Source organism: Mustela nivalis (assembly GCF_964662115.1).
Source record: "Mustela nivalis genome assembly, chromosome: 13".
Classification (NCBI taxonomy): Eukaryota; Metazoa; Chordata; class Mammalia; order Carnivora; family Mustelidae; genus Mustela; species Mustela nivalis.
In genome coordinates this window covers 10,495,692-10,518,493 of record NC_139032.1, presented here as the reverse complement: position 1 = coordinate 10,518,493, position 22,802 = coordinate 10,495,692, and the positions used below count along the sequence as shown (strand labels likewise).

The window sequence follows — 22,802 nt, the reverse complement described above, 5'->3', positions numbered from 1 at the left end:
GGAGTGTGTTGGGAACCTGAACCGAGGCACATGGACATCACCAACCATCCTGCTCGCGGAAGGGTGTCCCTTCACCTCTGATACGCCCGTGGGAGCGGCTGAGGCTGCAGACGGACCATCTCCATTTCCATGCCGTCTTCACTGCAATAATTCTTGGCTTAACACCGTTAGAGAATTCCATTGGAGGGGAGGGAGGAAAGTTGAGGCTGGTTTATGCTTTCCCTGAACAGGCAAAGCCTCTCCTCTGCCTTTGGAGGGTTGCACAGACCGGGGACCTGACAGCTGATCCATTAGAGAATTGTGTCTGGCCTTGGGAGCTCTCCAGGACTTAAATTATGGCGCTTACCTGGGGCTTACCCATAGACAGCCTCTAAGAACGTAACTGGACAGGACTTTGGGACACACCGATGGGGAAAGAATAGTGGGCAATTTCTCCACTTTAAGAGAAGGGAAGGTTTACATGTCCTATGAGCAGTTTAAGAACCATAACAATATGATCATCATCACAATAACTCCTGGAGAAGGCTTTAGGGTTTGGAGGGCGACATTGACACACCAAATCTCAAATCCCCATGTGGTTGTCCGAGGGAGGTGGGCCCTTTTATAGGTCTGACAACTGAGACTGGGAAAGTTACGACCTGCTCAAGGTCACACAGCTAGAAAGCATGAAACCCCAGGTGCCTTTCTTCTGCCTGAAGTTGTCTAAACTGGTGTTTATTTCCTCTCTCTAGAGGATTCTATTTCCTGGCTGATGTGAGGGGGAGAAAAGATAAAACCAGAGTGAGTTTTTTTTGTTTTGTTCTGTTTTGTTTTTTGAGGGGAGGGCAATTGCTTCATTAGATTATAAATCTGTTACATGTTCTAATCCCTGACCCAAAAATTACTGAGGGAAGAACTAATTAATTAAAAAAAATCTTCCTATATTATTGTGTAGTATAATGCTAGGTACATTACAGGTGCTCAAAACTGGCTGACTGAATGCATTATTGTCCTAAAAATCTTACAGCAGTTGTTTTTTTAACAAATTAACATACTATTATATTCCGTTCAAGAAGCTAAGTTTTACTGCTTGACACACATTATCTGGGTAGGGAATTTCAGTGATGTCTCAACATTATGATGACTAATATTTCTAGAAAAAATTATACAACTTGCAGACATTATTACAATGCGAGTATGACTCAATTTTGCGGTGGAATGAAAGACTAATAAGACTTAAAAAAGTAATTTGAAAGAAGAAACTTGAAGACTAGGTACTATTTTCTTGGGGATAGACGTGAGAAGGGGAAGTTTCCATCTACAAAGAACGTATACCTATAAGCATTAAGGGCTTTAATAGAATTACAGTTGATAAGGCATCTTAAAGTTGTATTTTTTTTAGCTTTTAAAATTAAAAAAATTATTATTGGAGTGTAATTGACATACAATGTTGTATTAGGTTCAGGTGCACAACATATTGATTATAGACAAGTCTATACATTGCTCTGTGCTCACCATGAGAAGTGTGATCACCATCTATCACTACATAGTATTATTACTAGGATTACTTTTTATTTTTTTATTTTGTTCAGTTAGCCAGCATACATAATATTGACTAGATTCCCTATGCTGTACTTTTCATCTCCATGATTATTTTATAACTCAAAGTGTGTACCTCTTAATCCCCATTATCCATCTTGCCCATCCCCCACCCACATCCCCTCTGGCAAGCAGCAGTTTGTCCATTTGCTTTTTTAAAATGCCACACAGAAGTGAGATTATATGGTAATATGGATCTTAGTCCTATTTAATTAGCATAATACCCTGTAGGTCCAGTCATGTTGTTGCAGATGGCAAGACGCCATTCTTAACGGCTGAGTAATATTCCACCGTATATAGACACAACATCTTTTTTATCCATTCAACTGTAGATGGACACTGGGCTCCTTCTATGTCTTGGCTATTGGAAATAAAGCTGCAGTCAACACAGAGGTGCATGTACCTTTCTGAATCAGGGTTTTCATTTTCTTTGCGTAAACACCCAGTAGTGGAATTACTAATCAGTATTTCTACATTCAGTTTTTTGAGGAACTGTTTTTCACAGTGGCTACACCATTTTGCATTCCCACCAACCATGCATGAGGGCTGCCTTTTATCCACATCCTCGCCAACACTTGCTATTTCTTGTCTTTTTGATACTAGCCATTCTGACTGGAGTGAGTTGATATCTTACTGTGGTTTGATCTGCATTTTCCTGATGATTAGTGATATTGAGCATCTTTTCATGTGTCTGCTGGCCGTCTGTATGCCTTCTTTGGAAAAAAAAAGTCTATTCAAGTCCTCTGCCCATTTTTTGATCACATTTTTTTGTGTGTGTTGAGTTGTATAAGTTCTTTATATATTATAGGTACTAATTCCTTATCAGATGTATCATTTGCAAGTATCTCCTTCCATTTAGTAGGTTTCCTTCACTGTGCTAAAGCTTTTTATTTTGGTGTAGTCCCACAAGTTTATTATTTTTATTTTTTAATTTTTTATTTTTTATAAACATATTTTTTATCCCCAGGGGTACAAGTCTGTGAATCACCAGGTTTACACACTTCACAGCACTCACCAAAGCACATACCCTCCCCAATGTCCATAACCCCACCCCCTTCTCCCAAACCCCCTCCCCCCAGCAACCCTCAGTTTGTTTTGTGAGATTAAGAGTCACTTATGGTTTGTCTCCCTCCCAGTCCCACAAGTTTATTTTTGCTTTGGTTTCTGTTGCCTGAGCAGAAACATTCATTAATATTTTGCTTAGAGTGATAGCCAAGAGATTACTACCTATGTTTTCTTTGAGAAGTTTTAGGATTTCAGGTCTCACATTTAAGTTTTTAATCCATTTTGAGTTTATTTTTGTGTATAGTGTTAAGAACGTGATCCAGTTTCATTCTTTAGTGTGTTGCCATCCAGTCTTCCAAGCACCATTTATTGAAGAGACGGTCTTTCCCCCACTGTGTACTGTTCCCTTCTTTGTCATAGATTAACTGACCACGTGGGTTTGGGCTTCCTTCCAGTCTCAGTCCTATACTATTGATTTATGTGTCTATTTCTGTTCTGTTCTGATGACTACAGCTTTGTAGTTTATCTTGAAATCTTCGATTGTGATACTTTCAACTTTGTTCTTGTTTTTCAAGATCACTTTGGCTGTTCGGGGTCTTTGGTGGTTCCATACAAGTTTTAGGATGACCTGTTCTAGTTCCGTGAAAAATATTCTTGGTATTTTGAAAGGGATGCCGTTAAATCTGTAGATTGTTTTGGGTAGTATGAATGTTTTAAAAACACTGGGTCTTCCAATGCATGCCCATGGAATATCTTAACATTTATTTGTGTCATCCTCAATTTCTTTCAGTGTTTTATAGTTTTCAGAGTACAACTATTTCACCTCCTTGGTTAAGTTTATGCTGAGGTATTTTATTATATTTGGTACAAGTATAAATGGGATGGTTTTCTTAATTTCTCTTTCTGGTACCTCATTATTATTGTGTTGAAATGCAATGGATTGCTGTATATTAATTTTGTATCCTGTGACTTTAATGAATTCATCAATCAGTTCTGGTAGTTTTTTGGTGGAGTCTTTGGGGTTTTCTACATATGTAGTGTAATTTCATCTGCAAATAGTGAAAATCTGACTTCTTTGCCAATCTGGATGGCCTTATTTCTTTTTCTTGTTTGATTGCTGTGGTCACAACTTCCACAGCTGCAGAGTGGACATCCTTGTCTTGTTCCTGATCCTAGAAGAAAATCTCTTAGTCTTTCACCATTGGGTATAGTGTTAATTGTGGATTTTTCATGTATGTCCTTTATTGTGTTGAGGTATGTTCCTTCTAAGCCTAGTTTGTGGAGGTGCTTTTTTTTTTTAAACAGGAATGAATGTTGTACTTTGTCCAATGCTTTTCCTGCATCTATTGAGGTGATCATATGGTTTCTTTCTTTTACTTGTTAATGTGATATATCACGCTTTTATATATCCCATTAGAATTTGTTGTACAGGGTGCTTGGGTGGCTCAGTCACTAAGAGTGTCTGCTTTTGGTTCAGGTCATGATCCCGGCGTCCTGGGATAGTCTCATGTTGAACTCTCTGCTCCGTGGGGGTGTCTGCTTCTCCCTCTGCCCCTCCCCCACTCGTTCTCTCAATCTCTCCAATAAAAAAAAATGTATTTGTTGTGCATTTTTGTATGCAAACCAATAACTCTGTGTCTGTGTGTGTGTGTGTATCTATACATATCTGTATCTGTAAGAACTAAATGGGATGCCTGGGTTGCACAGTCAGTTACGCAGCTTCCTTCAGCTCAGGACATGACCCCGGGGTCCTGGGATTGAGTCCCACATCGGGCTCCTTGTTCAGCACGGAGCCTGCTTCTCCCTCCGCCTGCTGCTTTCTCTAACAAATGAATAGATAAAATCTTTAAGAAAAAGTTTTCAGTTATTTGAGGAGAGCATGTGGGTATGTGCATGTGAGTGGGAGGAGGAGCAGAGGGGGAGAAAAAGGGAGAGGGAGAGAATACCAAGCAGATTCTTCGCTGGGCGCAGAGCCAGTCATGGGGCCCAACCTTGATCCTAAGATCATGACCTGAGCCAAAATCAACAGTTGGACACTCAACTGAATGAGCCACCCAGGTGTCCCCTAAATGGACCTTTAATATGATTCTTATTTTAAATATTATTCAATTTAATTGCACCATAATATATATACCCAATATAAGATAAGGTTTGACATGTAGGCAGTTTCTATTTTTTCTACCACAACCTAGGACTCTAATGATTATGGCATCAGTAAATACCTAATGGAACACTTCATCATAATTACTAAGTCACCACAGCTTTTGGGGATGAAGAGTCCAAACCCTTCTAATAAAAATCTTACAAAGATTGCCCAGAGTAAAGTCAGTAAGCTAAAAGTTAAAAAAAAAAAAAAAAAAAGATTCCTAAGAATCTTACCTTGAATTTTCTTGAAAACTCTGGAATTCATAAACTTCAGAAACCTGTCAGCGTAAAAGCTTGGTCGATGAACGGAAACGGTATCCTGGAAGGACAAAGCAGGTGGCACAGGTTTACCTCTCAGATCACTGCAAGCCAGAAGAGACATCTACGCAATCGGTTCTCAGCCGGCCCGACGTCCTGGGCCAGGAGGCATGTATGAGCGGTATGTGTCACCTGTGCGACCCATGGTGCCCAGGAGGGAGACTGGGGAAACAGGCGTAAAGGCCCTGTGGGCAAAGTTTCCAGATATTCCTGAGGAAAGAGAGTGTGGAGAGGGGCACGGGGGAGCCAGCCAAAGGACGCGGCTTTATAAAACGAAACAGTTGATTCTCATTCCACTGTGTGCCCTGTGAAGCTTTTGGATTATTTTTTTTTAAACATACAGGCAACCAGTGTTTCATCTAAAATAAAGGATAATACTGTTTTCGGTCAGGGACAAAAATTGGGGACATATGCAAAACAACCCTAATGTAAGAGTGACATGGAGGTTAAAAAGAAAATAGTGTGGTTTTGTCTCGTAGTAATCAGGTACACGGACACTGGGAAGACTCCTCGGGGACAAGACTGACTGATGACCTCCGCTATGCTGAATTATCTACTAATTAGGTAGAATTGAATTGAATTGAATTGTTAACTCAATTCTCTCGTGCTTGGCAGGAGTCTTCAGGACTGGAGGGGCATTTTATTATAAATCCAAGAAAGCAGATGGATGAAGAAGCTAATTCTACATGTTTATTCAGTAATCACGTATCTGCTAACCGAGATGCACGTTTCTAGAAAGAGTAAATGTGCCGTTTTCATTCTACGTTTGTGGATTCTAATAGGAGAAGTTCTGAAAATTTAAATTTAGATGGTATAAAGCAGCTGCTCTGGGTTTGGAAGAAAAAACCCACATTGGACCAGAGGTCTGGAGATCTGGTTCTGATGTTAGTTCCAGCCTTAATACAGCTGTGTGATCCAGGAAGAAGGCAGGGCCTCGGTGCCTCTTTTTTTTTTTTTTTTTAATCTGTGAAACAGGGCATTATAGGAGGCATAAGGTCATTCTGTAAACAGCGTGTTATGAAGGACACAGTACAGAGAAAGCCTCTTTGACCAAGGCCTACTGGTCCTCTAGCCCGTTAGGGATGCTGTAGAGGTGGGCATTTCTAGCTGGTCTGACACGCAGCTCCTGTGTGAAATGGACACATACGACAGGCACAGTAACTTAGAAATATCTTATGGTGCAAGACCATTGAGACTCGGACCTTGCCTTCCAAGAGAGACTGGACCGTGTTTCTCTTTGGTGCGAAGAAGCATTGCTTAGGTAAGAGGCACATTTGCAAACAAACAAAAATGAGTCTTATTTACTGATTTCACAATTCCACAAATACATGTTTAATACAGAGATACTCTTAAGAAAAAACCAAACCCAACCCAGCAGAATGGAAGATGTGTTTTAACTAGACAAAGGTAGGGGCCTCTCAGCAGCATCTGACCAGTGGAGAACTAGGTCATTCCCATCAGAAATCTTAGCCTGGTGACAGGGAATTAACATTGTCTCAGAGAACAGAAGGAGAAGTGTGTTTACTATTTCCCTTCCATGGCGAAGATGTTATTCAGTCTCTACTTTAGTCAGCTTAGTCAGGAAGAGAAAAAAATGAACCTACCATCTTGGCTTTTAAATAGAAGGAATCTTTGATCTGAATAATAAGCCGACATTTAATTCTTAGAAACAAATCTGTGACCCTGTTACAAGTGCGTTCTGAGGAAGCCCGTTCCTCCGCCTGTAGACAAACGCAGACCTTTCACGCTGGAAGGTTATTACCAGTTTTCCACGGAACTGAGGCAGTGGAAAGTGTTCTTTCCAATAAAGGAGAAGAGTGATATCTATAATTTATCTTCTCTCAAAGGAAAGCATCTGCTAACATCTTTTTTAAAAAAAAAGGTGTGAGCAAATCTTGGACTGATACCTTCTTTGGAAGTGTCACTTTAGGTTATTAACTGAGGGAGACTGAGGCCAGTAACGTTCTGTCAGCAGCAAAAAGTTCAAATCTAATACCCAGAGAGGAACATGCATGTGTGTTATGTGGGTTGAGAGAGAGAGGGGGGTGGGGGAGGGAGGCTGTTGGTGGATAGTTGATTGTTTTCTTTGGTTATACAATTCTGAGTTCAACAGATATCCTCATGCGAGTCAGTCTTAGTCCTATATCCAACTGTAACTTCGTATGTCTTGTGTTGAAAACTAAAGGGCATCATTTTATTTTATCCTTCTATCAGTCCAATGAGGCAAGTACTAGGTACTATTACCATGTCTCTTGGAGAGATGGGAAATCAGGCCAAGAGAGGCCAAATCACAAGCAACGTGTCTGGCAGGTTCAAATCCCGGGCTGTGGTCCACCAAAGTCAGGTTCAGACCACGCCACAGCTCAGTCTTGTGAGAACCTCATTGCAACTGTCCTCCTGAGCTTCCGGGGCCCAGGCAAAGAGTCTCCCCTTCTTCCCAGCATCCTCTCCTTTCATAAGTGTGTCCAGATTTCACGCAAAAATAAGACATCATTTTCTCTGCTGACGCGACTTCCTAGACACTCCCTAAAGTCTGAGAAATCAGAAAAATATATAGATATCAAGGAACATGATAATCACATACCCCATCATAGACCAGAGCTTTCCAGGAATGTTCTAGCTTCTTCATTAACCTAAACATAAAGACACAGAAACATACAAATGAGAATGTAAAATCATTCCCATGCAGTGGATTTTCAGAATACCTTTTGTTGATTTATTTTGAAATAAGGAAAGGCTACTTCCCCAAATCTCTTACCGATATGATTGCAGAATATCAATAATGCCCATAAATAAAAGTAGTTTTTCTCCCTTATGGCTTTTAGCTGGAATGCCTCCCATTCTGTTGATAGAGCAAGAGAGAAAATAGTTTATGACATATAATGGGAAGTTAAAAATCACTTCTAATAAACAGACTAAATAAAAATGGACAACTTTAAGAATTCTGGACTCCCAGTCTTTTTTTTTTTTTTTTTGCCTCGGGTAAGGTCTCCCTGGGAATCCAGAATGCTGAACTTCCCACACAGGAGAATGAAAATGTAGCTGTTGACTCAGGACAGCTGGACGGGAAGAATCCAAACAAAAAATCATTCCTATTTTAAAACTACGGGAACGAATTTTTTAAGTATTTTTTAAATACTCCCCTTTAAAAAATGCAATGCTTTTACCTATTTGCTGTGAAGTGTAACATATTTAAAAGAACCCATTCCTAGGAGGCCAAGGACCACTATTAGCATTTGGTAAACCCGTCTAGTGTAAATGCGTGGGTGTAGGTGTTTATTAGTCCACAAAAGCAACAATTTAACATGCTTTATAACTTGAATTCTTCAATCGCTAAGTGATTAGACATTTGCTTGTATTCAATGATAATGTGTTTTTTATGGCTCTATAGTTTTTTATGCTGATACAGAATCCCTTGTTTAATTGACTATTGGGCATTTAGATAGATGGAGAAGTGAGGATTTTTAAAAGTTTGATATGTATTCCTTTATAAAAGTGAAATATGGGGGCGCCTGGGTGGCTCAGTGGGTTAAAGCCTCTGACTTCAGCTCAGGTCATGGTCTCAGCGTCCTGGGATCAAGCCCTGCATTGGGCTCTCTGCTCAGCGGGGAGCCTGCTTCCTCCTCTCTCTCTGCCTGCCTCTCTGCCTGCTTGTGATTTCTGTCTGTCAAATAAATAAATAAAATCTTTACCAAAAAAAAAGAAAAAGTGAAATATGTCCGTGATTTAATCATTGTTGGAGACTCCTAAAAGGCAGATCGCTAACGGCCAAGGAAAGCGGCGCCTTCCGTTCTCTCTCTTGTACAGCTGGTCAATGCACGTGGCAATCAGCCGCGGCAGTAATTTTCCTCGGTTGCAATTGTTTCTGTTCGTCAGTGTGGACTTTATATATGCAAACGGATCCTGCAGTTACCAGCACATCTGGCTAAGGCAAGAGACCACATCTGCCAGGGGGTAGAGGATCCGGCAGAAGAGAGTCCTCTCCTGCAGACGAGGAGCTCTGAATGACAATGCAATTCCGACCCTGGGTCTGCTTAAATACGCGTTGATTCAAATTCAAAGCATGTTCTCCCTGTTGTGGGGGACGTTTTGAATATGGAGCCAGTGGGGGTAGCCAGAAACACTTTCGGCCATTGTTCCGAAATGGAGCCATTGGAAAAAAGCGAGCACACGGGGGAAAGAATGGTCATCGCAAGAAGCACCGCCATGCATCTAGTTACCCGGAGAGGAGCAGAAATGAAGGCTGCTCGACCCATTTTAGCACCGGGTATGAATCCGTTCTCAAAGAGCCGTCACGGAGGGCACATGATTGCGTGTCATTCCCCACTGCCGTAGGCCGCCACGACCCGGAGGGTGCGCAGGAGGGCGGGTGCACTTACGTGTCCGGGTTCTCTGCGATGATCCCATCTCCAGGTTTGCCCGGACCCTGGATGGATTCCATCGCCGTGGAATAGAGGACCTTCTGCATCCCGGACCGCTTAGCATCAGGCACGTTCTGTGAGTTCTCCTCTTCCTTCTCTTTGAGGGAATGGTCCAAGATGTGGATTCCCAGCAAAAGGCTATAGTCCATGATTTTGAAGCTCTCCAGCACCTGCGGAAGAAAAAGAACCAGGCGGCCGGTCAACAGAAGGGGGTAAGTCTCAGCGGCAGAGAATCAGAGAGTTCTAGAGGCGCAGATGCACAGCTCCCGTGTCCCTTCCAGGGCATGGCAGATGGAGGAAAACCAAAATAAAAATATTTGAGGTTATTATTAGGTCAAGTTTAGTAGGGATTATCACAACGGCTCCAAGAGGATATTTTTTTATGCAAACCTAAAGCAAGCACAGCTTTTCCTAACCCTCGGTGAAGGCTTCCCTCGTAACATTTATTGAGCACTTCCCACATGTTCTTCCCAGGTTCTAAGGAGGTTCACTCAGATCCAACCCTCACAACTCTTCGGACGAGGTACTACGACTGTCTCTATTTTACAGAGGAATAAAATGAGCCAGAGGGAGACAAGGTAATTCGTTCCGTATCACGCAGCTTAGAAGTGGCACTGTGAGGATGTGAACCCTGGCAGTCACCTCCAGTGGCCACACTCTTTTTTTTTTTTTTTTTTTTTTAAGATTTTATTTGCCAGAGAGAGAAAGAGAGTGCACACAAGCAGGCAGAGGGGCAGGCAGAAGCAGGCTCCCTATCAAGCAAGGAGCCCGATGTGGGGACTCGATCCCAGAACCCTGGGATCATGACCTGAGCTGAAGGCAGCGGCTTAACCCACTGAGCCACCCAGGCGTCCCCAGTGGCCACACTCTTAAACACCAGAGCACAGACACCCCCAACTAAGGGTCTCTACATGCTTGTGTCCTCCTCCGCACGAGGACTCGGCCCGAATGTGTTTCTGTCTGAATTCCGTTCTCTCCATCTTAACCTTGCTGGTCTCCTTGGGAAAGCTGGCGTTTCCAAGTGGCCATTCGGTTCCCAGCAGAAGTGTTTTTAAAAAAATTATGATCTCAATAAACAACAGGACTTCATGCTTAGTTCCCCGCTCAGCAAACAGTGGGGAAGAGAAGGAACGAAGAGGAGCTGAAGGCAGCCAGGCAGAGGAGGGAGAGACGCTCTGACAGGAAAATGGCGGGAAATAAGGTGGAGGGAAGAGGGAGTGCGCATGCGTTCCCGGGGTGGGCGGGGCTTTGACACTCAGGAGGCTTCTTCCAGGGAGGAAGAGTATTCAGGAGAGCATGAAAATGGGGTGTTTTCCTCTATGATAAACAACTTCTCCTAGGGGGCTGAGACTTCTAAACGCCTGGCGTTTCTCACACAAAGCTGCTCAGGAAATCAAAACCAGCCCAGAAATGAAGACAAGCCTGCGTGGCAGAACAGTTGTCTCTGAATCAGCAGGAGAATCTGTCGGTATAGCCCAGTTAGGGAATGTCTTTGAGGGGCAGAGTGTATGATAACTCTTTAACCAGAGACTGAAGACCCAGAATGCCATAGGCTTTCCTCATTACTCTTTAGCCCAAATGCTTATTTATATATTTTAAGGATTTTTAAAAAAATTTAAATTCAATTTAGTTAACACATAGTATGTTATTAGTTTCAGGGGAGCCCGACTGCTCTTTGATCGGACATTTATGATAGAGATATAGCAATCAGGGGTTGGACCCGAGGATTTATACACCTGTGGCCTCTGTAAGGAGGGGTCTGTGAACTATGACATAGCTGGCCTTCCAGAAATATGGTTATCCCTGGGTCTCACGCATCAACGAGGAAAAACGAAAGGGGGCTGCCCATGAGTATCAATTATTCAGAGTATCAATGATTCATCGCTCAGTTTACTCAACTAAGTACTTCGAGAAAGGAGGCAGGCAAGAGCTGAGTGTAGAGTCTTACTATTTAAGAGGTTTACGCCATGGAACTTTCTAACCCAAGAGAGTGACCCGATAGTCATGTGGACCCAGCTTCCCTAACCTAAGAAGAAGTGGAGTCAAGGATGAAGGAAGAAGGAAGGGTGGCAGGAAGAGTTCCTCACCACTGCCCCGATGATTCGGCAGCCAACCCATTGGCTGGGTCGCCAGGGAGACCCATCAGCACCTTCCTCATACCTCCATGAGGAAGTCCGATAAGAAAGCAAGCCAGCTTTGTATCACGGGTGCCAAGGACCCAACCTCTTACGAAGAAACACTAACAGATATTGGACACTTTCTTCAGACAAAAGCAAGAGTAGAAGGACCTGGGTGCCTGGGCGGCTCAGTTGGTTAAGCAACTGCCATCGGCTCAGATCATGATCCCAGAGTCTCAGGATCGAGTCCCGCATTGGGCTCCCAGCTCCACGGGGAGTCTGCTTTTCCCTCTGACCTTCTCCCCTCTCATGTTCTCTCTCACTGTCTCTCTCTCTCTCTCAAATAAATAAATATAATCTTAAAAAAAAAAAAGTAGAAGGACCTTAGCTTTTGTAACTGTCAACCATACTGAAAGGGTGTCTTGGAAACAGCGCCCCCTCAGACGGCGTCATAGTCCTGCCCGGGGATCACCACCTGCAGACACCAGGTTTCTGACTCCCAGGTACCAGAGCTCGCGTGTCCCTTCCTAGAGAGGCTTTGGGGTAAAGGACCTAAAAGATAAAGGGCACGGACTCTGACCTAGGCAGGTCACATCGCCTCCCTACGCCAGTTTCCTCCTCTGCGGAAGGCCGACATTATTATTACACACAGCAGAAGGTGCTTGTGAAAATTCAACATGGAAATGCAGAGAAAGTGCCTGGAAAAATTCTTGGTACAGGGAAAATACCCAATTAGCTGTTAGGTACCCTCATCCTGACTATAAGTCACAGAGACTCATGGCTCACACTGGTGTGAGAGGCTACAGAACTTGTCTTGATGTAAACACCCTTGAAATGACACTTCTGACTACAAAATGCACAAAAAGCCCAAAAAATACGACTGCATTTTTGGCCAGCTTACCAGCGCCCTTTGGGCCCCTTTAAAAGTTCTGGGTTGAGTGTCTGATGGGAAATGGACAGCTGGCCGCACCGCAGTTCTGGTCCAAGGGCTCTAACTCCACGGCCCCACCATCTGGGCCAACAGTCCCGTCGTCAGTGAGCAAAATTCACAACCTCATGCTCTGCACGGCCCAGACGCCCCACTGCTAAGTGTCCCCGCACAGCAGTACCCAGGCTCCAAAATCAAACTCTAATTGGACCCTGGAACCGTGCTGTGGGCATTCCTGCCAGGCATCCAGCACGCTTACAGTGAGGTGTGGGGAAATGGAAAGGTCCTTGTGATAACGTCCCAATTCTTTCTCTCTCCTCCGCAGAGTATCGGCAAGGCAGTTCTGCTTGTTAAAAAGCCTCTTTATCAAGTATTTTCCCTTAAATTCCCAATGCAAGATTCAACCTGAATCGTCTGGTTTGTACTCAGAGGCTCTTCTCCCGCCTAAGGACAGGCCAAACGGAACGGGTGTCTTTTATAAGTGATCCAAAGTCAGGCCGGGGTCCAGTTGTAATTCCTGATGTTTTCCTGATTTCCTGATGCTTTAAAGTCGCCAAATATTTGTCCTGGCTTATTTAAAACAACAACAATAACAAGCCTCCAGAGAGAATTCACTATGAAAAAGCTACACCTAACTTTTTAAAAGCGAATCATTTTCTCTGTGTTCTCAAGCTGGATCGTCAGAGACCCTGAAGGGTACTGAATTGTCTCTAGGAAGCCAGGCTCCTGCTTTCAGAGTGAAAAGCTTAAAAAAGAGGAGTCTGCACAGAAGGACCATGGAGTTACCTCTGGAAAGACCAACATCTACCTTTCCCTCATTATAATGCCCAAATCTCCACCCAAGCAGGGAAGCACAAGCCGCATTTATAGAACTTCTAATGCACGTATAGGCGCGTTAGCTTAAGGCGTCTGAATGACCTTCTGTCCATGTCTACAGCTGGTAACAAGGCTTCCCTGTCTAAATACTCATCCTAACCCCAAATAAGAGACACCCACCCACAGTTACCTGGGCAGTCAGGGCTTTGGAAGTCATTCCCTGTGATCTCTTTTTTCGCCGCAAAGAAAAGTTCTCTTTGTGGGACAACCACCCCCTCCTCCACCACAAAAAAAAGATAAATTCTATTCCCACTGTGTGGCAAGTGACCATGATAGTTAGATTTGGGGTTAGGTAAAGTCATCACCTACCAAAAAAAAAAAAAAAAAGAAAGAAAAAAAAAAAAAGGAAGAAGAAGAGAAATATATAGGCATATATTTTAAGTCAAATTCCAAAACTTCCGTAATGAAAAAAAAAAAAACATTCTGGGAACAGATTTTAGTCACGTGCCCTGCAGATCTGCATCAATTAGGAACAAAATAGTTGTTATGCATATCCTCCCCGTTCCTTAATTAAAGGAATCAAATATATCTGCCAAAATCTTAGCACGTGTGAGCCTCGGGAGTGTGCAACATTCTGTGACATGACAGACACCCATCAGTCAAGTCTGTCACTCAGGGGCGAAAACACTCTTTTTCTAGAATGTCTGCCTGACCCGGCTGTGGCTGGTGGGTTTTGTAGCTGTGTGTTTGCTGTGCAAAACGGTATTTATTGTCCAAGCCAGATTTCTTCTCCTTCTCTCTCAAGGACTATTTTAAGACAATAACAATACTGGAAGATAGTAAAAAAAAAAAAAAAAAAAAAAAAAAAAATTCAGTGTTGGAGCATCTGGTACAAAAATCCTGAAGACATGATCAAACCTCTCTATTCCCAAAGAAAGCATCTTCTTCAGGTTCTTATCCCTGGGCACTAGGTTGGGAAGACTCTTACTCATAGAATTTCTATAGAATTTATGAACCAATGTGGGAAATGTGATGTTGTCACTGCGGTCCTCTCTCCATGGCTAAAGGTCAGCAAGACTGCCTGCTCCTCCTGCTCCGTTTCCACCTTCTGTGCCCACACTCGCTGCACACTGTTCCTGTCCCCTTCTAGAAGGAGCGGGAGCAGCTGGGCGGTGGGTGAGGCTCCGGGTTCTGGGAGCCAGGCAGTCTGGTTTCACTCATGGCTTCCCCATGTGTCCCTGTGCAAGGTACGGAGCTGTTCTGCGCCGTGTTCCCTCATCTGTAAAAGAGAGACAATGGGAACTCTGACCTTAGAGGGTTACTGTGCAGACCGAGTTCATCCACGTCCAGTCTTAGGACATACAGGATATACAGAGATATACAGTAACCAGGATATACAGAGAGCCCAATCAATGGGAACGACTACTGTCACTGTTATTCTGCCTCCTGTAGGCTCATCCCTGCTGACCATCGCCCCTGGAGTCCCCACTCGCCCTCAGCCTTTGTTCCCTGCCTTCCTGTTTGTCTTTGCCTGCCTTTCCTTTAGTGAACATCTTCGTTCTCTCTTAACACTTTTCTCTCTCTACTTTACAGCAGTGACATTCTGCTGAAATTGAGCCTCTAGTCGGTCCCAGGCACCAAGGAAGTTGCTAGAACTTCAGGGGTAAGTAAAATTGACAATACCATCCTCAAAATTACCCAATTACAGACTGGAATAAGGCCTGGAAGGAGGAAATCAGGCTGCTGTGGAGACAACCCACACAAGGGCTACCTATTTTTGAATGAGGAGTATTTCAACAGTCCAGATAAGAGACGGTGTTTGACATTCCATACACATTTTAGTATTATTTGTTCTGGTTTGTTCCTGGATAGCCAAAGCCGTCTTTTTTTTTTTTTTTTTTTAAAGATTTTATTTATTTATTTGACAGAGAGAGATCACAAGTAGGCAGAGAGGCAGGCAGAGAGAGAGACAGAGGAGGAAGCAGGCTCCCTGCTGAGCAGAGAGCCCGATGCGGGACTCGATCCCAGGACCCTGAGATCATGACCCGAGCCAAAGGCAGCGGCTCAACCACTGAGCCACCCAGGCGCCCCAGCCAAAGCCATCTTGAAAGAGAAGAACAAAGCTGGAGGAATCATAATTCCAGATCCACTACAAAGGTATGGTAATCCAAACACAATGGGACTGGCACGAAGACAGACAGATCAGTGGACTACAACAGGGGCCGGAAATAAGCCCATACCTATATAGCCGACTCGTCTATGACAAAAGCAGCAAGAATTTTCAAATGGGGGAAAAGATGGTCACTCTGTCAATAAATGGTGCTGGGAGAAATGGACAGCTACAAGCATGCAAAAGAATGAAACTAGATGACTTTCCAAACCCTCTGCTAAAACAAACCCAGTATGGGTTAAAGACCTGAAAGTGAGAGTGGAAACCATACAAATCCTAAAAACAGCATAGGTAGTCATCACTCTGACATCAGCCATAGCAACACTTTTCTAGGTATGTCTCTTGAGGCAAAAAAAACAAAGACAAGATTCAACTATTCGGACTGTATCAAAACAAACACCTTTGGCCGAGTGAGGGAAACCATCCACAAAACAAAAAGCAACCTACTGAATGGAAGAGGATGTTTGCAAATGACAGATCCACTAAGGAGTTAATATTCAAAATATACGAGCTTACACAACCTAACACCAAAAAACAGCATCCTAACTAAAAAATGGCCAGAGGACCGAATAGACCATTTTTTCAAAGAAGACATTCAGATGGCCAACAGACACAAGAAAAAATGCTCAACATCACTTATCATCAGGGAAATTGTGAGCACGGCATGATGTTTAAACTTGTCTCATCGCTAGGCTGTGCACCTGAAACTAATTTAACATTATGTGTCAACTACACTCAAATAAAAAATTTCCCCAAAAAGATGATAACTTGAATATGGATGGCAGCAGGGGAGTTTGAGGGAGAAGTGGAAAAAAATTCTGAGCATCTCTTAGCGCATAGATTCTAGCTATTATCTCTCTACAGACAATTCCCCAAATCTTTTTTTTAGGTCAAACTCTTTCCTAAGCTCTTGGCCTGTGTATTTCCAATGGACTTCGGGACATTCCTAAACTTCTATGCAACTGTCTAGCTATACCCCTTAAATCTTATTTTTCCCCCAAAGCAGTTCCTTTCCCTCACTTCCCTCTCTTACTCCATATCAGTCTATGGATTTCAGACGTCCTGACTCCTTTTCCTTCCACTAAGCTGCCCAATCCAGCAGCTTCTACAAATGGAACATTCCTTTGTGCTAATGCCTTGATTTCAACTTCTCTTTCTCCCACCTTCCCATCTATTTCAGATGCCCTCGCTTGACCAGGTTGTGTCACACCCCTAGGTCAAAGCCTTCAGCCTCTCACCATGGCTTACGTGACACTGAAGGTTCTTGCTACTGTGGCCCCAGCCAACATCTGCCTGTTATTTAACATCTGTCTAGGGACCTCTTCCAGGCTGGTCAAGCTAGAATCACTTAGTTACCCATAAATGTGCCCCAAAGGTGTCATTCATTCTGTTTCTTCTGGAAGATCCTTCCTATTCTTTTCAACTCTTGCTGGTTTTTCAAAGCCTGTCTCATCTCCTAGCTTCATGAAAACTAGACTCATGATCTCCATAAAATGTTGAGAACACATCCCCCCTCTGAAAACTGAAGCACATTATCAGATCCCTCCATGGGATAAAACTTGGGTTGTATCTGTATTTTTCCTACCATACGCACCAGACTGTTCTGCTCACCAAAGGCTTGTTTTGCTTTGTTCCCTGCTGTGTACTCTGATCAGAGCAGAAATGTCTATTTTTTTATACTGCTGTCCATGTGGGCAAGCAAATGAAAACCAAAATATTCAGTAGCAAAGAACACAGAGCCCTACATCTTCCATCTCAAATATAAGAACTTGATAACTGCATTTCAAGATCACATGGCTTGTGAAAAACCTTTAGCATTGAAAGTATTGACTGTGATTACATCCTCTGTATTGTCAGAAGAATAAAGCTAATAGCGTTTTCAAACCTACCCACACTAGGGGAATTTGTAAACACCATGTTAAGGCTGTTACAGAGACTTTATATTTACTGATTAGTAGGCATACAACTAAAAGGCAGATATGAGGCTAGCTTATTTTGCCATAAACTAGGCTGATCTTAGAGTCTAGGAAGAATGTCACTTTTTAGGACACTTTTGCAAAGAGAGGGTGTCACAAGTGGGATCACCTTCAAGGACTATTACACCAATCAAGAGTGCTCAGCGTTGGCTCTCTGTTCTAAAACACAGCTCAGGGCCTGCTTACTTTTCTTGCCCTCTGTCTCTCCGCATTTCCAATCTGTAAGGGATGTGGAGTTAAGCAGATATGAGGCTGAGAAAGGATCATCACTGGATGAGTCCCAAAGACCTTCTGTAAAACAGCCACATTTAAAATTTGGCACCCAGTACCAAAAGATAGTAAGTGTGGCCAAGATAAAGACATGATACTTGATGCAAAATGGAGAAGGCCTGGGATTCCAGGAGGAAAAGAGATGCTTCAGTAATCAGATCTTAGGCAACCAAGGTTTCTTCTAAATACTTCTCATGTCACAGGGGTTCTGATGGAAATTAGTCCATTCAGTAAATATTTTCTCGAACACTTACTATGTGCTAGGCAGTCTCTTGTTTGGAAGCCCCTGGAGCATTGTGGCTACCCTATGACAGAACCAGAACAGCACCATTTTACAGGTCTAGTCAGTGGTCATCAACATCTGCTAACATCATGGAAAGAAAGACATCCTGACACTACATGCCTCCTGGTGAGAGGAAACAACTCCAAAAACAAAGTCAAACCCAAGTTTGACTAAGCCTGTGGATCCAACAACCAATCTAAAGGAAAAACAGGGGAGAGATGCACATGTTAAAAGAAACTTTGGGGACATCATCAGCAACAGCTGGACTGTTGGAAAAACAAATCAATTTCTTCACCAAATATCCTTACAAAGAACAAATGCGTGACCGAGTCGGGGGAGGGGTGGTGCTTGACATGTAGCCCTTGTTTCAACACTAATTGAAACTAACTATTTCTGAAACAGTTAGAAATTTGAACACTGACTGGGAAGAATTAATGTTGTAAAGGCATGATAATACAATTGTGATTTTTTTTTTTTAAAAGGAGGCTTTAGTTTTCAGGGATTCTTCACGTTTTAGAAAAATAATGCGATGCCCAGAATGTGCTTCAGATTCAGTGGGGGGAGGGGGCTGTGGGAAGACACACGTTTGGCCCTGAGCTGAAAATCCACAAAGCTGGGTACAGGGCACACTGGGGTCCTTCACACTGTTCTGTCCACTTCTGCATATACTTGAACTTCTTAAAAATAAAGTTTAATATACTGAGGTGCTTCGATGAAATGCATTTGCATTCTGTTTAGAGGTAACTTCCTACTATCTCTGCTGAGGGCAGACTAGAGATGGCAGAGGTAAAGATGAAAATGAAGTACTTGGGATCTTAGCTAAAATGGTTAAAGCAGGAAGCTTGCTATCTTTGACCCTCGTCTCCCCTGATCACAGAACAGCGGACGGATAACCAAACCAACCAAATGTGGAGCCGACAGGAAGACGTCTCAAAGTCGCTGAGTAATTTTTCCAGCTGGCCTACAGTCTAGTCCTTAAATAAAGAAGAAAATGATAGGCAAAAGCATTTGTGTTAACTCCACACTACAAGCCAACCCAGTCCTGAGGCTTTGATGCAGGTGGATGTCCCTGGACACATCGGTGTAGGGTCAAATATATCCAAGGGTCTGCCTTTCCACCCAGAGCAGGCTCCTTGGAGTGTATACGGCTCCTGAATTACTGCAGGTACAAGTCAGTTAGAGCTGAATATTGCCTTTTAAATTTAATTTAATTTCCTCAATAATGCTCGGAGTGTTCCTTGCTAATATAATAAAGAGAAAAAAACAGGCTGTGACAAGCCACACAGTTTTGGCTGGTAACGCAGACAGAAATAAATATTCAGTTCTTAGCCTGGTTATGGTAATCATGTGTTTTTCACTGTGTCTAATGCAGTGATTTAGAATTCGGGGCTGTGCTGCGTTGACCTGTTTTTGTGCTCACTTGAAAAGTTTGCAGTCATCAAAGCATACCTTAGACTCTAGAGGCCATCTACCATTTTCAAAGATTACATGTGACTATAGATGTATATGTATACATACATATACATGTATATATCATATAGAAGTTACATATTATGTAAATATTAAGTTACATATTACTATATATCATTGAGAAGTTACGTAATATGTAACTTCCATATTGGGTGAGTTTTGGGTTGTTTCTTTATACTTGGTTTCTATAAATAAACATGTCTTAATATATTATTTTGTAAACACGTTTAAATGTTATGTATTACAAGGGCCAAGTCCTTCCGATTAGAGATTATCTGGGGGCTGGTAAGCTGTTTGTTGAGACTTGCAGGCCACGCTTGGCACATGTTTCCACATCCACTCCAATAAATGAGGGGAAATTCAGCCACTTGTCTTCCCCCTCTCTGGGTAAAGAAGAAATCACACCCCCTTCACCCTCTCTGCTCCTCTAATGGACAGAGAAAGAAAAATGGGAGAGTGTCTGTCCGCCATGAATAAGAGCTTGATGGTTTGGATGTGACTGTAAACTCCAAGCTTCTTAAAGGTAAGGATCATAGTCTATTCTTTTTTTTTTTTTTGTACCTCCCACAGACTTTGCACAGAGCCTTACACTAACCAACCATTCAAAATGACTTGCTGAAAGCAAGGACAGAAGGTGAGGACAGAAGAGTTATACTTGCCCGATCAAAGCCCGCATTTCAAAATGTCTTTGAAGGAAGAACAGTGGCGACATCAAAGGAACATTCGCTTGCAGGGGAAGGACCTGATAATAAGTGTTGACTGATACTGACGGCGATGAAGAGCTATTTGCTGGATCCAAAGCCTCTCCGAGGCCAGTATGTGCTGATCTTTTGGGAAGACCTAGAACTAGTATGTGGCCCGAAAAGTACCTTGCCTTTCACAAGGCAGTCACCCAGGGTTCCTTTTCCTTCCTGCAGCAGCGTGGGGACTCAGCCCTGGATGTCAAAAGAATAAAATAAAGCCCTGTTCAAATCAAACCGATTTTCCCCATGAGAAGTGTTCCCAGTTGCCAGAGTTGAAAGCGTCTGGGAGGAAGACAAGATCTTGCTTGACAGATACACAGCCCAAGTTAGGGGTAACATGCCACAAGACCGTTCTGAACTGTTTCTTAAACTTTGGATCACTTCCCAGACCCAGGAAGCTCTCTAAGACTCCTTCGATCTCTGCAACTTAGTCAGTCACCAGATTCCAGAAGTTTCTCCTAAACTATGGAGCCTCAACTCCATTTTCTAAGCTACTGGGGTTTGCTGCTTTTTGTCTCCTTTGGTTTGGGTGTTGACAGCCCTGCTCTATGTCACAAGGTCATCTATGTGACAGACGGGTGCTGGCATCCACAACCGGATCCACACTGGCCAACCTCAAAGCCTTACCAGACCCGCCTTCAAAGGCAGAGTTGCCACCGTCATACCCGCCGGAAGCCGCGTCCCCTTGCTGCTACAGCTCCCTTCTCTGGTTTCCCAGGACTCCCAGTGAGGAGGGGAGAGAGCCCTTGAGGACATTTCCTTCCTTCTCCGGTCTCCCGTGGGATATTGTGTAAGTCGTTCCACTTGCGAACCTACACAGATCTTACCTCTAGATTTCTGTTGAACTACAGAATCACAGATCGGCTGGTTCTTTACACACCAACGCAGAAAGCTCTAAATGCATCAGACAGCATTGTTCTACTTCATAAACCCAAGGACTTCAATTTCCATTAAGTTCAATTATTGTATATTTCTTTTTTTAATAAATAATTTTTTTTTAAGATTTTGTTTATTTGAGAGAGAGAGAGAATAAGAGAGAATAAGAGAGAAAGAGCATCAGAGGAGCGAGGGGCAGAAAGAGACGTAGACTCCCCACCAGGCAGGGAGCCTGATACGGGACTAGATCCTGGGACTCCAGGATCCTGACCTGAGCCGAAGGCAGAGGCTTTAACCCACTGAACCACCCAAGTGTGCCAATTATTGTATATTTCTATTTCTTTGCGTTGTTACTTCAAATGAAAGCTGCTTAGACACAGGACCACCACCATCCCTCGGGGAAGATCTGAGTTGTCTAATTTTAGGTGATCTTTTAGGAGGAAAAGGAAGAGGAGTTACTTGGGGCCAACGAAGTTATTTTCAGCTTCCCACTGCCATTCCTTCCGTAGAAATTTTCATAGCACTCCATTTGGTTTGGAGCGAGGGTTAAAACAAATACTGACTTGATAATCCTGTTATTTCTGTGGCTGATGAAAATTTTTGAAAGCTGCTCACACGGGAGCCAAGAGCACATCGAGAGCCCAATCTCCCTCTGCACAACATGTGAAAAAGCATCTCTGAAAACCACTGAACTCCACCGGGCCCATCACACTTCCTGGAAAGAAGTTTTGCTTTTAAGTTGATAGGATTTCACACACTCCCGGCTGGTGAGTGTTAATGGGCTTGTTTATACTTTCCAATAAACATTTAACATTCAATATTTGGGTTACTAACTTTATTTTGTGTTCCTCAGTCCCTTGGCATGATTTTCCTCTCTCCTTCCATTGGTGAAGAAGGTTGAAAGATTCCACAACCTCCTCGTCCTGTCGACAGAACTCTCTAATTTGACAGAGACTCCCCTACAGCTACGTCTCCACCAGCTCCTTGTCAGAGTGGGAAAACCAGTCCCAGGACGCTTCCAGCCCAGCCTGCTTGAATCCGTGCTGGTACTTAATGTTTTCATTCTGGGAGATGTTCCCTTTTTGCACCTACAGACGCCTTAGAGGGCACACCCTGGGGGGGAGGGTCTGTGTCTGGAGTCAGAGACCCCTGGGTGTAAGTTGTGACCCATCACATGAGCTCTGGGGCCCTGGGAAGTGTCACCTGCCCCGAGTCTCCATGTCTTCATCTGGGAGAGGACATCACACCACGTCACAGGGCCGGTGTGAGGATCGATGAGAGCCCAACTACAATGTCAAGGGCGGCTCTGGTTCAGAGCGAGCCCACAGTAAATGTCACCTGAACCCACCTGCAGATCCGATGAGCCTTGGAAATACGTCTTTACTGTCCAGGAAATCACGTGTTAAGTACTGTGTACATCTATTTTAGGATTATATATTATGTACGATGCGTTCTACATGCTAAGCCACTTTGGTATCCCCAGGTGCTGTTTAAGAGGGAACCCTGCCTGCCTCCACCCCAAACGGGAAAAGCTGGTTTTGCAGAGTGTGGAGAATTACATGTCTGGCTCACACTGAGGTATCCCCGGGCAGGTAGAAGGTTAAGAACAACAACACAGAAGAGTAACCGGACTTCTGAAGGCTCCCTTGAACTCTCTCGAGCTGACCATCTCGCCTTCCCTAACTA

General features: G+C 43.4%; 1 protein-coding gene and 1 long non-coding RNA gene across 8 annotated transcripts in view; one reads left to right on the top strand and one right to left on the bottom strand.

Annotated features, from left to right (window-relative positions):
- The window catches only part of PIP5K1B (phosphatidylinositol-4-phosphate 5-kinase type 1 beta), a 293,599-nt gene that overhangs the window by 73,386 nt on the left and 197,411 nt on the right, over positions 1-22,802 (bottom strand). For all 7 annotated transcript variants that reach the window (XM_082696658.1, XM_082696655.1, XM_082696656.1 and 4 more), the window contains 4 exons: positions 9,426-9,637; positions 7,805-7,888; positions 7,631-7,679; positions 4,963-5,047 (listed from right to left, as the gene is read on the bottom strand). In XM_082696658.1, the coding sequence (XP_082552784.1) occupies positions 4,963-5,047; positions 7,631-7,679; positions 7,805-7,888; positions 9,426-9,637 (430 nt within the window). The remainder of the gene's footprint in view (positions 1-4,962; positions 5,048-7,630; positions 7,680-7,804; positions 7,889-9,425; positions 9,638-22,802) is intronic.
- On the top strand, positions 9,603-21,170 carry LOC309846992. Its single transcript, XR_014302244.1, has 3 exons — positions 9,603-9,679; positions 14,922-14,991; positions 20,068-21,170. It is a non-coding gene; the product is annotated as an uncharacterized lncRNA (long non-coding RNA).